The sequence below is a fragment of the Staurois parvus genome, unplaced genomic scaffold (assembly GCF_062004578.1).
Source record: "Staurois parvus isolate SC_StPar_1 unplaced genomic scaffold, SC_StPar_1.0 ptg002296l, whole genome shotgun sequence".
Classification (NCBI taxonomy): Eukaryota; Metazoa; Chordata; class Amphibia; order Anura; family Ranidae; genus Staurois; species Staurois parvus.
This window is the reverse complement of record NW_028320092.1, coordinates 35633-53729: the sequence shown is the minus strand read 5'-3', so window position 1 is coordinate 53729 and position 18097 is coordinate 35633. Positions and strand designations below refer to the sequence as shown.

The 18097-nt window shown below is 49.4% G+C and overlaps 1 protein-coding gene across 1 annotated transcript; it reads left to right on the top strand.

Moving 5' to 3' along the window:
- Window positions 1–1038: 1038 nt before the first annotated feature.
- On the top strand, window positions 1039–17881 carry IP6K1 (inositol hexakisphosphate kinase 1). Its single transcript, XM_089665686.1, has 5 exons — window positions 1039–1401; window positions 3068–3290; window positions 8181–8362; window positions 8457–8632; window positions 10640–17881. The coding sequence occupies exons 1-5, from the start codon at window positions 1179–1181 to the stop codon at window positions 11069–11071; spliced, it is 1236 nt and encodes a 411-aa protein (XP_089521812.1). The 5' UTR covers window positions 1039–1178; the 3' UTR covers window positions 11072–17881.
- The last annotated feature ends 216 nt before the right edge of the window (window positions 17882–18097 follow it).

Here is an 18097-nt window from a genome sequence, read left to right as displayed (position 1 = left end):
CGATGGCTCGGGTCTGTGAATGGACGCGATGGCTCGGGTCTGTGGATGGACGCGATGGCTCGGGTCTGTGGATGGACGCGATGGCTCGGGTCTGTGGATGGACGCGATGGCTCGGGTCTGTGAATGGACGCGATGGCTCGGGTCTGTGAATGGACGCGATGGCTCGGGTCTGTGAATGGACGCGATGGCTCGGGTCTGTGAATGGACGCGATGGCTCGGGTCTGTGAATGGACGCGATGGCTCGGGTCTGTGAATGGACGCGATGGCTCGGGTCGGGGAATGGACGCCATGGCTCGGGTCGGGGAATGGACGCCATGGCTCTGGTCTGTGAATGGACGCGATGGCTCTGGTCTGTGAATGGACGCGATGGCTCGGGTCGGGGAACGGACGCGATGGCTCGGGTCTGTGAACGGACGCGATGGCTCGGGTCTGTGAACGGACGCGATGGCTCGGGTCTGTGAACGGACGCGATGGCTCGGGTCTGTGAACGGACGCGATGGCTCGGGTCTGTGAACGGACGCGATGGCTCGGGTCTGTGAACGGACGCGATGGCTCGGGTCTGTGAACGGACGCGATGGCTCGGGTCTTGTGAACGGTCACGATGGCTCGGGTCTGTGAATGGACGCGAGCCATCGCGTCCGTTCACAGACCCGAGCCATCGCGTCCGTTCACAGACCCGAGCCATCGCGTCCGTTCACAGACCCCGAGCCGATGGCTTAGCTCGGGCAATGGAGACCTGGATAGTCGGCATCTGCTGTGTGCGGCAACATATGTCGATGGTCTGCTTAGTTGTGTTGCTATAATCCTAGATGCCTGAGTGGAGTGGGAAACATTTGGGGGTCAGGGGTTAGAATGGGGGAGCCAGAGGACATCCAGTGATAATAGGGAAGGGTAATAAAGGAGTCAGTTGTAGTTAATTGGGCGTTTGGGGTCAGCACCATGTATCCTGATAGGGTTCAGGGATCCTTCCTAAAATATATCTGGATGTCTATGTAGGTGATTGACTGACAGATCTCTGCCACCGTCTCTGCTTATTCCATGAAGTCTCGTCTCTTCCAGATCCGAGGAGTGACTCCGTCCTGAAGGAACTGCCAGCCACCTTCTTCTGCCCCTCAGTGCTGCTGCCCGGCCCCTGCACCCCTCTCCATGTCCCCTCCGAGCACTGTGCGTGCAACGCAATGTGTGTTTGTCAAACCATGGAAGTGGGGAAGTGCGGCAAGAGCGCGGTGTGCGACAGGGGCCGGGGGGTCCTGCTGGAACCATTCATCCATCAGGTGGGGGGACACAGCAGTATGATGCGCTATGACGACCACACAGTGTGCAAACCTCTCATTCCTCGGGAGCAGCGCTTCTACGAATCCCTACCGCCTGAAATGAAGGAATTCACACCCGAATATAAAGGTGAGCAACGATCGTTTTCTGTGTACTGATATGTTACACCGATCCCTCCTCTGTCTCTGTACACCGATCCCTCCTCTGTCTCTGTACGCCGATCCCTCCTCTGTCTCTGTACGCCGATCCCTCCTCTGTCTCTGTACGCCGATTCCCTCCTCTGTCTCTGTACGCCGATCCCTCCTCTGTCACTTTACTCTGCTATAATTTATTTAGTCTCTGTGCTCTGATCTCCTACCCTCTTCCTGTCTCTGTGCATTGATATCCACTCCTCTTCCTCTGCACCCGTGCCGCCCCACCTCTGCCTCTGCACCCGGGTCGCCCCTCCTCTGCCTCTGCACACACGTCACCCCTTCCTCTGCACACACATCACCCCTTCCTCTGCACACACGTCACCCCTTCCTCTGCCTCTGCACCCGGGTCGCCCCTCCTCTGCCTCTGCACACACGTCACCCCTCCTCTGCCTCTGCACACACGTCACCCCTTCCTCTGCACACGGGTCACCCCTTCCTCTGCCTCTGCACACACGTCACCCCTTCCTCTGCACCCGGGTCGCCCCTCCTCTGCCTCTGCACACACGTCACCCCTTCCTCTGCACACACGTCACCCCCTTCCTCTGCACACACGTCACCCCTTCCTCTGCCTCTGCACCCGGGTCGCCCCTCCTCTGCCTCTGCACACACGTCACCCCTCCTCTGCCTCTGCACACACGTCACCCCTTCCTCTGCACACGGGTCGCCCCTCCTCTGCCTCTGCACACACGTCACCCCTCCTCTGCCTCTGCACACACGTCACCCCTTCCTCTGCACACACGTCACCCCTTCCTCTGCACACGGGTCACCCCTTCCTCTGCCTCTGCACCCGGGTTGCCCCTCCTCTGCCTCTGCACACACGTCACCCCTCCTCTGCCTCTGCACACACGTCACCCCTTCCTCTGCACACGGGTCACCCCTTCCTCTGCCTCTGCACCCGGGTCGCCCCTCCTCTGCCTCTGCACACACGTCACCCCTCCTCTGCCTCTGCACACACGTCACCCCTTCCTCTGCACACGGGTCACCCCTTCCTCTGCTTAAGCGTCGCCTCTCCTCTGCACATGCACCTGGGCTGCCCCTCCTCTGCCTCTGCACTTGGGTCACCCCTCCTCTGCCTCTGCACCCGGGCTGCCCCTCCTCTGCCTCTGCACCCGGGTCGCCCCTCCTCTGCCTCTGCACCCGGGTCGCCCCTCCTCTGCCTCTGCACCCGGGTCGCCCCTCCTCTGCCTCTGCACACACGTCGCCCCCTCCTCTGCCTCTGCACACATGTCGCGCCCCCTCCTCTGCACACGGGTCACCCCTTCCTCTGCTCACACGTCGCCCCTCCTCTGTCTCTGCACCCGGGTCGCCCCTCCTCTGCCACTGCACACGCGTCGCCCCTCCTCTGCCACTGCACACGCGTCGCCCCTCCTCTGCCACTGCACACGCGTCGCCCCTCCTCTGCCACTGCACACGCGTCGCCCCTCCTCTGCCACTGCACACGCGTCGCCCCTCCTCTGCCACTGCACACGCGTCGCCCCTCCTCTGCCTCTGCAAGTTGATCGGTCAGCTGAGCCTGGAGAAAGTCACTGCATATGTGAAATAAACACTTTGTCTCCTGAGGTTGCTGTGTGACGCAGTGTGCCCTCTCCTCTCCTGTGCAGGCGTTGTGTCGGTCTGCTTTGAAGGTGACAGTGACGGATACATCAATCTTGTTGCCTACCCCTACGTGGAGAACGAGACTGTGGACAACGAGGAACTTCTTCCAGAAAGGGACCACCCAAGGCGCAAGCACTCTCGCCGTGGCCTGCACCGCACTAACAGCACCACTTCCAGCACGGACCACAAAGAAGAGCGCCCAACTCTGAGCACAGAGAATTCAGAAAGGTCAGAGAGGCTTCCATCTCATAGGATGAGGAGGGAGGATCTGTGTCTGTATTGGGTGTTAGGCGCTGTTTCTTCAAAACAAGGGCTCATTGACCTTTGTAGCTGCAGGTACTGTGAAGAAATTCATCTTAAGAAGAAGATTTGTTGAATTCCTGCTGGGAGTGGGGAACAGGGCGACCTGAGCTTCTTAGTCACTGATAGGAAATGGAGCTGAAATGCTGAGACGGGGGAGCAGGTTGAGCTGTAACATGCACACGCAACCGGGGGAGGATAGCACACGCAAGACACCTCTGCTCCTCCTCCTCCACAGGAAATTGCCAGCAACCACCGCTGTCGGGGAGCCGCTGTCAATCACTTCCCCTGGAGGAGGAGCAGGGGCGTCTTATATATGTTGTCTGAACAATGTTTCCATGCCAATGCAGGCACTGTCATCCCAAATTTTATGAATGAAGGAGTACGCGCAGGGGCGGACTGACAACTCATGGGGCCCCCAGGCAATAGGGGATCATGGGGCCCCTGTGTCCTCACCCACACCCAAAAAAAATATGAAAAAGACAATGAAAGGTACCAGGGTCATTCATGGGTTTCCCTACTGACCCCGGGCCTTCGGGCAGTGCCCGAGTGCTCAAATGGTCAGTCCGCCCCTGAGTACGCATACGCCGTAATGCTGATGCATGAATAGTAATGAGATCATGAGTCCATTACTTGACCAGAAGTTGGGGGAAGCAGCACAGAGGAAGCAGAAGGATGAAGAAAAAGATAAAAATGTAACTTTACCAGGACTCAGTAAGGATGCGACCAATTGGATCTGATTCTGTACACCAAGGGAAACTGACATTGTTCTTCAGAAACCGGAAGCGATGAGAATTTTGTCACTTCCCGCTTCGGTTTCAAGTGAACGCATCTGATCAGACTGATCCCTATATGATCAGATGTTTGGGGGACAGATGAGAGGCCTGGAGTATAATAGACCCCAGATTCTCTCCATAAAGAGGACCTGTTACAGCCCATGTCAACACAAGGGATGTCGTTCATCCTTTGTGATAGCAGCGAACTTGATCCAAAAAAAATAAATAAATGAAAACTCCCCCATGCGTTTATAAACAAAAAAAGACCGATTTTGAAAAAAAAAAACCAAAACAATATTTTTGACTTTTTGCTATTAACCGCATGCCGGCCAGCCACTGTACATATACGGCGGCAGGGCGGGACTCACAGGCAAAACGATGTTTAAAAACGTACGTTTTGCAAACAAATAGGGGGCGCGCGCGAGGCGTCTCCGCCCTATTTGTCCTGTGGATCACCGCAGCAGATGTCAGTTGCCGGGTCACAGCCGCTCGTCAGCGGCTATGTCCCGGCGATCGGCGGTAAACGGTGACAGAGAGCACAGCTGCAGTAGCTGTGCTGTCTGTCACCTCTCTGTCAGCTAGAGGATGAGCTGATCGAGACAGAATAGTTTCACTTTCTCGATCAGCCTTGTCCCGCCCAGTACACACCCCGCCCCCTAGTAAAACACTCCCCCTCACTCAGATAACCCTTCCCTGCAAAATAAAGTTAACCCCTTCCTCCCCAGTGCCATTAGTACAGTGTCAGTGTTTTTTTTTTTTTTTTTGCACTGATCACTGTATTAGTGTTTTTGGGGATGTCAGTGACCCCAAGTTAGTACCCCCCAATGTCAGAATGTCCGCTGCAGTCCCGCCATAATTCGCTGATCGCCGCCATTATTAGTATAAAAAAAACCCTAGAAATCCCAGTATCTTTCCCGCCATTTGTAAACGCTATAACTTTCACGTAAACCAATTAATTTACACTTATTGGTTTTTTTTTTAGCAAAGACATGTCGCAGAATGCATTTTGGCAGAAATTTATGACTAAATTTGATTTTTGCATTTTTTTTACAGGACATGTTTTATTGCAAAAAGTCCAAAATATTGTTTTTTTTTTTCCTCAAAATTATCAGCCTTTTTTTTTTTTATAGCGCAAAAAATAAAAACCGCACAGGCGATCAAATACCACCAAAAGAAAGCTCAATTTGTGGGGGGGGAAAAAGGATGTAAATTTCATTTATGTACCGTATTGCATGACCGCGCAATTGTCCGTTAACCACTTCCAGACCGGATACTTTTACCCCCTTCCTGACCAGGGCAATTTTCAGCTTTTAGCGCTATCACACTTTGAATGACAATTGCGCGGTCATGCAACACTGTACCCAAATGAATTTTTTACCATTTTTTTTTAGATAGATAAAGCTTTATTTTGGTGGTATTTATTCCCCACTGGGATTTGTATTTTTTTTGCTATGTAAATGAAATGTCCAAAAATTAAAAAAAAAAGTGTTTTTTTAATAAAATTTTGCAAATAAATAATATTTCATCATAAATCTTAGCCAAAATGTATTCCGTTATCTTTTTAGTAAAAAAAAAAAAAATCCAAATTAGTTTATAAGCAAAAATTATAATTTTTAAACATTTTTTTTTTATTTTTATTTTATTTTTTTATATTATTTTTTATTTTTATTTTTATTTTTTTACATACTGTCACCCTAACAGTACAGTGTCACCATGGTACTACTTGTGAGGGGTGATAAAGATTTTTTTTTTTTTTTTTTACACTGATTGCTTTTACACCCATATAGGATGTAAAAGCAATCATTTCTCTTTCTCTCTGGCTGCATTCTTGCACTCATTGAGAAATACAGAGTGAGCTGTGATTGGTCACAGCTTGTCACATGGTACAAGGCTTTTGTGAATAGCCTTGTACCATGTGACCTCTGTGATCATTCACAGATTTCACACATAGTAAGCGATGATGTCAGAAGTGACATCTTGCTTACTACTTTGCATGTGATCACTAATTGGCTAATCAGTGATCACATGATCGGGACCTCGTACAGAGGTCCCGTCCGACGATCGGTGTTTCACTGTGTCCGGAGGACACAGTGGGCACCGGATCGCGGTGCTGCGCGCTCCCAGGGAGCGCGCACAAGCAGGGTGCGGGGAGGCCGTTTATAGATGGCCACCCGACCCTGCAGTGCCACCGTCCGGCCGTTTATATACAACGGCCGGTCGGGAAGTGGATAAACTAGCGCAGCGCTGTATAGCAGAAAAATGGCGTAAATTGCAGTATCTATCCCATAGTTTGTAGACGCTATAACTTCCACACAAAGCAATCAATATACACTTATTGGGATTTTTTTTTACCAAAAACATGGAGCAGAATACATTTTGGCCTAAATTTATAACCAACTTTGAGTTTACTATATATTTTTTATAGCTGAAAGTAAAAAATATCGTTTTTATTCAAAATTTTTGGCCTTTTTTTGTTTATAGCGTGAAAAATAAAAAGCGCACAGGTGATCAAATTACACCGAAAGAAAGTTCTATTTGTGTGAAAAAAAGGACGTAAATTTTGTTTGGGTGCAGCATTGCATGACCGCGCAATTATCAGTTGAATTAGTGCAGCGCCAAGTAGCAAAAGGAGGCGTGGTCATTAAGGGGGGTAAATCCTCTGGAGGTCAAGTGGTTAAATATGTCCAGTAAAAAAATTTAAGAAACAAATTTCGGCATAAATTTAGGTCATAATGTACTCTGCTTCATGTCTTTGCTATAAAAAGAAAAATCCCAATACGTGTAAATTAATTGGTTTACGTGAAAGTTATAGCGTTTACAAATGGCGGTATACTGGGATTTTTAAAAAAAGTTTTATCTTTTTTTTTTTTTTTACTAGTAATGGCGGTGATCAGCGACTTATAGCAGGACTGCGGCAGGCATTCTGACACTGGGGGGGAACTGACTTGGTGTCACTGACATCCCCAGTGACACCAGTACAGCGATCGGTGCTAATAAAAAGCACTGACACTGGGCAGGAAGGGGTTAACATCTGGGGTGATCACAGGGTTACCTGTGTGCTGTTTTACTATGTTGGCTGTGTGTGTGCTTCACTGTAAGCATTCTGCTTTGTATGGCTCTGCTATGCAGTGTTACGGAGTGTTCAGGAGCTGACGGGAGAGATCTGTGTTGTTTTATACACAGGTCTCTCCCACGTCAGTAATACTCGGCGATCACCGGGTGCCGGCAGGGAATCACTGAGCAGCCGGGACCTGGTGATTGACAGCCGAGGCCGAGGATGGCGGCATGGGTAGGGCGCATGCGCATCCCCTACCTCGAAATGCAAAATCACGTGTATATTTATATATGTGTCTGTGTGTGTATGTATATATAATATGTGATTTTGCGCACCCGTGCCGCCCTGTAGCAGTATTTCTGCTATAGGGCAGCGAGGAAGAGGTTAAAGTGTCGCCTATGGAGATTTTTAGGTACTGTCGTTTTGGCGCCGTTCTAACAGCATACGCAGTTTTGAAACGTGACATGTTGGGTATCTATTTACTCGGTGTAATATCATCTTATCTTTTATCAAACAATTGAATATTGTATTGTGTTTGTGTAACATTTATGAATTATTATTTTTCTTGGAAATTTGCATTTCATAAATCGTTGCACAAATATCATGCGATATATATATATATATATATATATATATAGAGAGAGAGAGAGAGAGAGAGAGAGAGAGAGAGAGAGAGAGAGAGAGAGAGAGAGAGAGAGAGAGAGAGAGAGAGAGAGAGAGAGAGAGAGAGATTTTATTCTCTAGGCTCTCTGCATAAAACAATATAAAATGTGTAGGTCATTTATTTTTTTAGCAAAATAGTACTGATTTTTTTTTTCATGTGTTTGAAAGAAATGTCAGGATTGGCTCCAGCTGCCGTAAAAGGGTTAAATAATATTTTATCTCTGTGTCTATCGCAGATTCATATTTTTCGTGTGGCCGTCAGTAGAAGTTGTAGGGTTTTTTTTTTTTTTTTTCCCTTGAATGACTTGTCCTAATTCTCCGCAGCGTCCCTGAGATGAAAAGCCCCAAGCTAGAGCTGATGAACCAATCAGACGTCCCCTTCCAGATGCTGGATGGCAATAGCGGGCTCAGCTCAGAGCGGATCAGCTACAACCCCTGGAGCCTGCGCTGTCACAAGCAGCAACTCAACCGCATGCGCTCAGAATCGAAGGAGCGCAAGCTGTACAGTATCCTTCCCCGTGTGGCGTCCTCGCTCCTCTCTTGCAGCGCTGGTAACGCTCCGTCATTTTTTGTTGTGATAACTTAACTCTGCGCTCCCAGAATTCCTGCTTCTCGAGAACGTCGTGCACCACTTTAAGTTCCCGTGCGTGCTGGACTTGAAGATGGGAACGCGGCAGCACGGCGACGACGCCTCGGAGGAGAAGGCGGCCAGGCAGATGATGAAGTGTGAACAGAGCACGTCTGCCACGCTGGGCGTGAGAGTGTGCGGCATGCAGGTAAACGCACGGACCGCCGCTTCATTGTGTAACAAAATGCAATGGAGGTGCAAGTAGGGACAGGCAATGGGGCCCATTTCTAAAGGCTGAAATGAATGTAGTTGCTGTGGCATGCAGATCGTTGTGCTGCCCTCCCGTAGTCGCTGTGACATGCAGATCGTTGTGCTGCCCTCCCGTAGTCGCTGTGGGTTGCAGATCGTTGTGCTGCCCTCCCGTAGTCGCTGTGGCATGCAGATCGTTGTGCTGCCCTCCCGTAGTCGCTGTGGCATGCAGATCGTTGTGCTGCCCTCCCGTAGTCGCTGTGGCATGCAGATCGTTGTGCTGCCCTCCCGTAGTCGCTGGGGCATGCAGATCGTTGTGCTGCCCTCCCGTAGTCGCTGTGGCATGCAGATCGTTGTGCTGCCCTCCCGTAGTCGCTGTGGCATGCAGATCGTTGTGCTGCCCTCCCGTAGTCGCTGTGGCATGCAGATCGTTGTGCTGCCCTCCCGTAGTCGCTGTGGGATGCAGATCGCTGTGCTGCCCTCCTGTAGTCGCTGTGGCATGCAGATCGTTGTGCTGCCCTCCCGTAGTCGCTGTGGGATGCAGATCGTTGTGCTGCCCTCCCGTAGTCGCTGTGGGATGCAGATCGCTGTGCTGCCCTCCCGTAGTCGCTGGGGCATGCAGATCGTTGTGCTGCCCTCCTGTAGTCGCTGTGGCATGGTGATCGTTGTGCTGCACTCTGCTGTCAGTCATGTTGAAGAAGTCGATCTCTTTCAGACGATGACGGGGCTTCTGCTGTCTGTAAGAAGTGGCTGTGTTGCTTATAAAGAGGGAAATATGAATCTGTTCTGTGAGCAGAGGAGACATTTCTGTGCAATGGCAGACACATCAAAATGTTGGATTGCCAGTTTACTAGCAGCAGAGATGTCACCCCTTCCTATTTGGGGAACAGTGATGTCACCCCTTCCTATTTGGGGAGCAGTGATGTCACCCCTTCTTATTTGAGGAGCAGTGATGTCACCCCTTCCTATTTGGGGAACAGTGATGTCACCCCTTCCTATTTGGGGAGCAGTGATGTCACCCCTTCCTATTTGAGGAGCAGTGATGTCACCCCTTCCTATTTGAGGAGCAGTGATGTCACCCCTTCCTATTTGGGGAACAGTGATGTCACCCCTTCCTATTTGAGGAGCAGTGATGCCACCCCTTCCTATTTGGGGAGCAGTGATGTCACCCCATCCTATTTGAGGAGCAGTGATGTCACTCCTTCCTATTTGGGGAGCAGTGATGTCACCCCATCCTATTTGGGGAGCAGTGATGTCACCCCTTCCTATTTGGGGAGCAGTGATGTCACCCCTCATATTGGAGAAACAGCAATGTCATCCCTCATAATTGGGGACCAGTGATGTCATCTCTCATAATCGGAGAGCATAGATGTCACCTTTAATGATTGGGGAGCAGGGATATTACCCCTCATAGTTTGGGGGTAGAATTGTCATCCCTCATATTTGGGGAGCAGTAATTCATTAAGCAGCAGTGCAGTTCTTTTCTCATACTAAAGGACCAGTGATCTCATCCCATACATTTGTGAAGCATAGAAATGTCTCTCCCCACCCTTTCATTTTTGGGGAGCAGTTAAGCCACCCTCTCATATTTAGGCAGCAGTGATGTCATCCCTCATATTGGAGAAACAGCAATGTCTTCCCTCATAATTGGGGAGCAGTGATGTCATCTCTCGTATTAAGGGAGAAGTGATGGTCTTGGGCAGGATGTCCTCCTTATTTGGAGCTTCAGTTATGGACGTTTCTGAGGACTGTTTGTGCTGCTCCCAGTTTCAGGGTTCTGATCTGGTAAAATATGACCTATCTCTATATATATATATATATATATATATATATATATATATATATATATATATATATATATATATATATTAGTGCAGGAAGGTGAATATTGACATGTACACATCCTGATCGATTTCTGACTTTGTATTCAGGCCTTGTTCTCATTTGTCCTTTGTTCTTTCCTCAGGTCTTCCAGATGAACACAGGACATTACCTGTGCCTGAACAAGTACTATGGCCGGGGCCTCAGTGCTGAGGGCTTCAGACAAGCGCTCTACCAATATCTTCACAACGGCAATCAGCTTCGCGTGGACCTGTTTGAGCCCATCCTGAGCAAACTGCAGCGATTGATCTCCGTCCTGGAAATGCAGGCGTCCTATCGGTTCTATTCCAGCTCCCTCCTGATCATCTACGACGGCATAGATCACCCCAGGAGCGCCGATCCGCTCTCCCTGGAGCCACCACCCAACGTAGATGTCAGAATGATAGACTTCGCCCATAGCACCTTCAAGGGCTTCCGCGACGACCCGAAAGTGCACGACGGGCCGGACAAAGGTTACGTCCTGGGCCTGCGAAGCCTGATCAGTATTCTGGAGCTCATCCGAGACGACAACCAGTAGCGGGAAGAAGTCTCGGCACTCCTATCACTAGTGACCAGAAGAAGCTCCATGCAGAACGGCCTGTCCACCCTCCGTATGTTCCACACCAAACCACGCGGGTGACATTCCGCGCTGAACAGCATCCCTTTTGGCATCCATTTTTGGTTTCGGCCAAACAAAACTTGGGAACCCTTGTAACCGCGGAAGAGGGGAAGCCTGCGGGCGCCGCATGCCGGAGCTCGCCACGAACTCTTTGTGTTTTTACCAACACACAAATATAGAGAAATTAAAATTCCTTTTTTGTTTTTGCCTTCGTTTCCAGAACTGAACCAGCGGACAGCCGGTGGTCCTTGAAGTGTTTTGCCAGTTGGGCAGCCGGCGGTTCTCGACAGGAAGTGACATCACTTCTGACATGCTGTAGCTCTGACGATGCGCAGAGAGTGGGGGGGGGGTGCTGCGTATTAATTTTGGGTGTTCTCCCCTCCCCCCCATTATCTGAGAGACATCCTCTATTTGTGGCCTCATTCCACAATGACAGAAATGTATATATTTATATTCCTATATAAATATACATCTATAAAGACACTCCTATATATATATATCAGATAAAATCTATATATTAGAGCTATATTATTCCCGCTTGTCTGCGTGCAATTTCCCCCCCCCCCCCCCAGCTCCCCTATTCAGAATGGACGGGGGTTAAACACTTTTTTTTTTTTTTTTTTTCACCATCAGACACCTTTTATGGTTTACAACGCACAGGGCGGAGCTTATGATTGGCACCACCCCTTTGGTGTATTCATGATAAACATGGTTGCCGACCAGCCTTCGAGCGCATGATGTAGCTAGCGGGTGGAGGTACACGATGTAGCATGCATGTTCCAGACGTTTCGTCTGCGTCTTTGTCATGAATAAGCTTTATTATTATTTTTTTATTATTATTATTATTTCTGAGGTGTCTCGAGAATCACACAATTGATATAAAAAAAAAAAAAAAAAAAAAGCCAAAATCTGCACTTCAACCTCAAACCTGTGTTTTGTGTTCTGCTGCTACGGACAGGAAGGGGGCGCTGCACCGCGTATCGCGGGTCCTCCCCCCCACCCCCACCCCGTTCTGTATAATCAAAGCAAACGATTTTCTTTTGTGTGTTGTTTCTGATTTTACAATGTCACCACTTTAGGGAAGCCTTAAAGCGGACCCGGCCTCCAGGACGCTGAATCTGGGTTTTAATCGCCGACATTGCGCTTTTGCGATTGGCTGAAACTTGGCTCGGCCACGGGGACATCTACGTGTTGGTTTGAACCACAATTCTTCCTAAGGAAGATGAAGCACGGGACGATAGTCTGCTGATGCTCCGGGAGCTCCGTCCGGTTTTAAGTACATCCTGTCGAAGGGGTTGGCTGGTCTCAGATTGGTGACTCCGCCTCCTGCGGCCTGTGTTCTCAGGAAGACGTTGGCTCCCGGTCAGTTAAAGGGATCTGTCGCAAAAGCTGAACATTTTGTCTGCACTTGTTTTTCAGAGTTCAGGAGCCATCCGGTATCGTGACGTTTATGCCGCGGGCCATATAAACTGATATTTCACAGGTTATCCGAAAACAAAATGTGTGTGAGAAGCCTCAAAAGGAAGCTGACACTCGGATTCCAAAGCCGTAAGTGATGTCACTGCCTCAAGGTCGCACGCGCGCCCCCTTCCCCGTGTGGGTGACATGTACTGTAAAACTTGTAGCAGGAGCCAGGCCATTATTGGCTTCCGTCTCAAGGCTTCTCACACAGGCATTTTGTTCTGTGACAGGTCAAAGCAATGGCGTGTAGGGAAATTCAGTGCTGCTCTCGGATGAAAAGTAACAACCTGAGCTCATTGTTGTCAATCATTTTATGTTCAGTAAATGTTTCATGTGTGGAACTGGCCAACTCCTCACATTCGAACCAAAGGGAAATGGCGCCTGTGTGTCTCGTTCTAGAGAAGGAGGAGGGGAGGGGTTTGCTGGGCATTCTGGTTTGTTGTTCCTCCAGCTGGTGCTGTTGGGTCTCCTCCGGGGATGCTGTGTCTGAGGATCATTGCCAGTAGCAACTGTTACATAGTCACAGCGCCACTCAATGCTGTAGACGATGAGCCGGACACGTCTCCCTCGCGCTGATTTGGAGATCATGTTCATCTTTTTTTTTTTTTTTTTTTTCCCTTTATTAGCATGTTTAGTTTTTGGGGTTTGGGGGCATTGAAGTCACTGGGCAAAGAGCGATCCACCGGATTCAAAGAGATCCAGGGTTCCAGCATGACCTGCTAGAGCAGCCTTTCTCAACCTTTTTACCCCAGAGGGGGAGCCTTGAAATCTTCTCATTCGGAAACCCCCACTAAACTTTTTATCTGTAGCTTATGGTACATTGGCAAGATTGGTTGGTTATATGTAAAACCATAAATGGATGAAACATATGCCCCTTATCATGGCGGTTGGCAGTAAGAATGCCCCTTCCATTGGTGGCCAGTGGGAAGAATGCCCCTTCCATTGGTGGCCAGTGGGAAGAATGTCCCTTACATTGTTGGTCAGTGGGAAGAATGTCCCTTACATTGGGGGTCAGTGGGAAGAATGTCCCTTACATTTGTGATCAGTGGGAAGAATGTCCCTTACATTGGTGGTCAGTGGGAAGAATGTCCCTTACATTGGGGGTCAGTGGGAAGAATGCCCCTTACATTGGTGGTCAGTGGGAAGAATGCCCCTTATGTTGGTGGTCAGTGGAAAGAATGGTCCTTACATTGCCAGGTTGGTGGAAAAATGTCCCTACAAGGGTATTGGTCAGTGGGAAGAATTCCACTTACATTGGTGGTAAGGGGGGCATTCTTCCCACTGACCAGCAATGTAAGGAGCATTCTTCCTGCCGATCACTAAAGTAAGAGAAAAATTCTTCTCACTGATCACCGCCATTGTAGGGACACTCTTTCCACTGGCCACCAATGTAAGGAGCGTTCTTCCCACTGACCCCCCCATTTAAGCGACATTCTTCCCATTGACCACCAGTGTAGGGAGCATTCTTCCTACTGACAACCAATGTAGGGAGCATTCTTCCCACTGACCGCCAATGTAAAGGACATTCTTCCCACTGACCACCAGTGTAGGGAGCATTCTTCCCAAAGACCACCAATGTAAGGGACATTCTTCCCACTGACCCCAATGTAAGGAGCGTTCTTCCCACTGACCCCCAATGTAAGGAGCGTTCTTCCCACTGACCCCCCATGTAAGGAGCATTCTTCTCACTGACCACCAATGTAAAGGACATTCGTTGCAATGACCACTAAAGTAAGGGGAACATTCTTCCCACTGACCACCAATGTAAGGGGCATTCTTCCCGCTGACCACCAATGTAAGGGGCATTCTTCCCACTGACCACCAATGTAAGGGGCATTCTTCCCACTGACCACCAATGTAAGGGGCATTCTTCCCACTGACCACCAATGTAAGGGGCATTCTTCCCACTGACCACCAATGTAAGGGGCATTCTTCCCACTGACCACCAATGTAAGGGGCATTCTTCCCACTGACCACCAATGTAAGGGGCATTCTTCCCACTGATCACCAATGTAAGGGACATTCTTCCCACTGACCCCCAATGTAAGGGACATTCTTCCCACTGACCTCCAATGTAAGGAACATTCTTCCCACTGACCTCCAATGTAAGGAACATTCTTCCCACTGACCGCCAATGTAAGGGACATTCTTCCCACTGACCGCCAATGTGAGGGCCATTCTTCCCACTGACCGCCAATGTGAGGGCCATTCTTCCCACTGACCGCCAATGTGAGGGCCATTCTTCCCACTGACCGCCAATGTGAGGGCCATTCTTCCCACTGACCGCCAATGTGAGGGCCATTCTTCCCACTGACCGCCAATGTGAGGGCCATTTTTCCCACTGACCGCCAATGTGAGGGCCATTCTTCCCACTGACCGCCAATGTGAGGGCCATTCTTCCCACTGACCGCCAATGTGAGGGCCATTCTTCCCACTGACCGCCAATGTGAGGGCCATTCTTCCCACTGACCGCCAATGTGAGGGACATTCTTCCCACTGACCGCCAATGTGAGGGACATTCTTCCCACTGATCGCCAATGTGAGGGACATTCTTCCCACTGACCGCCAATGTAAGGGACATTCTTCCCACTGATCGCCAATGTAAGGGACATTCTTCCCACTGCTAGGTAGTGTTGGCCTCAGAACTATGCAGACACCATCACGTTAAAGGTCAATCTGCCAATCCTCAAGGGACCCCTCTGGAGGAACCCTGGTTGAGAATGGCTGTGTTATAGCATGCTGGGAGCTGTAGTTCCTTGGCACTTGAGAGTAAAAGGTTACCAAGCCTTGTGCAAAGATCCTGCTGTCCTCGCTGCAGTATTTGTTTTAGTCCTAGTGCACCTGAAGGGGGCAGTACCGATCATTGTGGACAACAGGCGCTCTATTATGGTGGAGTTCTTTATATTACTTTTAGGCATCATTTGTATTGTCATTACAGCAGGTAGAACTGTGTTCAGTTCGGGGTGAGCAGTACTGATACCTGTGTATGAAAATTGTGTACAAAGAAATGACGGGTCTGCTCGATGGAGGCATTATAAGAGGGTGGGAGATATTCGATGCCACTTATATCAGTTCTGTGTATTTCCGTATGAGCCTGGAGCAGGTACAATACATGCAAGTCCTGCGCCGTATGAAAAGCCATATCCAGCACTTGTATGTCACAGCCAGCTTATTGTCATTTTATTCTGCAATGTGAGAAGTGTCGTCATTATTATTATTCCTTTGTTAGGCAATCCTGCTGATTCCCAGTACCGTATTGCTGATGCCAGTGTGATGAGATTGCGAGGTCTATGGGCGGCCACCATTGTGAATGAGCCCAGATGCTTTAGCAGTGTTTTTCCAGGAGCAAATGAGGGCTGTGTGAGGTCTGAGTCCTTATCTGAAAGCAATTGAGCTGAATTGGTGGTTATAGGTGGAGGTGTTGTAGATACAAAACAGAATACATGCCTACGCCTTTCCCCAACAACCGTGGTTTCAGATGAGGGCTCAGATGGCAACACAGACCTCCTCTGGATAATTGTGAGCTGAGGGCTGTTGATGCCTGAACAGCCCCAAAAGACAATACTTCCTTTATTCTTTTGAATGGATTGGGGTAAGTTAGAACTTTTTGTCGGGTTTATATTGCTGCCTGTGCCCCCCACTAAGGAAGTTTTATGCTTTTTTTTTTCCCTCCTCAGTCATCTTCCAGGACAGCCCAGGAGACAGAGCTCCCAACAGGTTAGAAAACGCGTTGCCAGGTGAAAGATTAAGATGAGGTCCTTCAGGCCCTATGCTCAGTTTTAGTGTTTCCTTCGTATGGAGAAGTGTTGCCTATGGAACCTGCCAGGCCAACAGTTAAAATGAGGACATTCAGGTTTTAGTGTTTCCTCTGTATGGAGGAGATGTGTTGCCCATGGAACATGCCAGGCCAAAGGTTAAAATGAGGACCTTCAGTCTCTCTCCTTGGTTTTAGTGTTTCTTCTGTATGGAGGAGACGTGTTGTCTATGGAACCTGCCAGGCCAACAGTTAAAATGAGGACCTTCAGGCTCTCTCCTTGGTTTTAGTGTTTCCTCTGTATGGAGGAGATGTGTTGCCTATGGAACCTGCCAGGCCAACGGTTAAAATGATATTCAGGCTCTCTCCTTGGTTTTAGTGTTTCCTCTGTATGGAGGAGACGTGTTGCCTATGGAACCTGCCAGGCCAACGGTTAAAATGAGGACCTTCAGGCTCTCTCCTTGGTTTTAGTGTTTCCTCTGTATGGAGGAGCCATGTTGCCTATGGAACCTGTCAGGTCAAAGGTTAATAAGAGGTCCTCCCCTCGGTTTTAGTGTTTCCTCCTCATGGAGGAGACGTGTTGCCTATGGACCCAGTGGTGGAGAGCTAGTCCCTGGGTTGTCCTGTTACATCTCGTTGCTGTGCCTGCCCTGAAGCTTCTCTGTCTTCAGTGCCTAGCGAAGGCCATGACCTGTGCTGCTGACCTCTCTCAATGGTCCTGGCAATGCATGGTGGAACGTTATGCGCTGCTGTGTCAGTGCCAGGATGTGGTGTTGAGGGAGGAGCATTCTTCCTGGTTGCAGAGGCAGGACTTACATGTTCTGCACTGCTTAACCACAAGAAGTGGGGTGTCATTTCTGGGTGGGGTGACATCATCACAGGGCCCTGGAGGACTCTATTCCAGGTCTCATTGGTGGTGCAGGTAGAAGAGAAAATGGTTTGCTGGTGTCTGCAGCGATCTTGCCTACCAGAGACTGTGGTCATGCTGCTTCAGGTTCCTTGCAGTAAGGGTGTGGTAGTACTGAAACAGGAAGCAAAAGGAAATCTCCCCAGCGGGGTCACAGACATCATTAAAGACCTGCAGGAGGTCCCCACTCTGCCCAAACCATAAGCAGTTGGGTGGTGTTCTCCTTTAAAAGCTTACACAGTGTTTGCACTTGGTGGTTGAGTGGTACATATCTGCAGTAATAAGGAGGGACACCCCCCTGTGGGTGAGGTCAGATTAGTACCTGCAAGACCGCATGTTTTATCCTGGGGGGGGTGCGCACAGATGTACATGAATCCCTTGATTCCGACCCCCTCCCCTTGCCCTGCTGTTAGACTGCGGACATATATTGCTTTTTATTAGTATCCAACCGCGGACGGGCGTGTCTGATACACGGCGAGTATTGTGATATTATCCATGTTACCGATCGTGTTCCTACGGTTTCTACGTGTTATGCTTTCTGTTGTGTGTTTTTTTTTTTTTTTGTTGTTGTTGTTGTTTTTTTTTAATTAAACAATATCCAAAATAAGCTTCTCCTGTGTGAAATTACTTAATTTATTCATCAGGTTGTTGCTGAGCCGTCTCATTGGATGATCGGAGTGGATGTGCGGGGCAGGGGTGACAACGTTTCCTTATATATGAAAGGTAGACTGTGCCTAGGATCGCACCATGTCCTGTTGTTGCCCAAAAAACGTAAGACTAGTTTAACTTTCCGGAAATTAAAGTCCACCTTCCAACTGAAGCT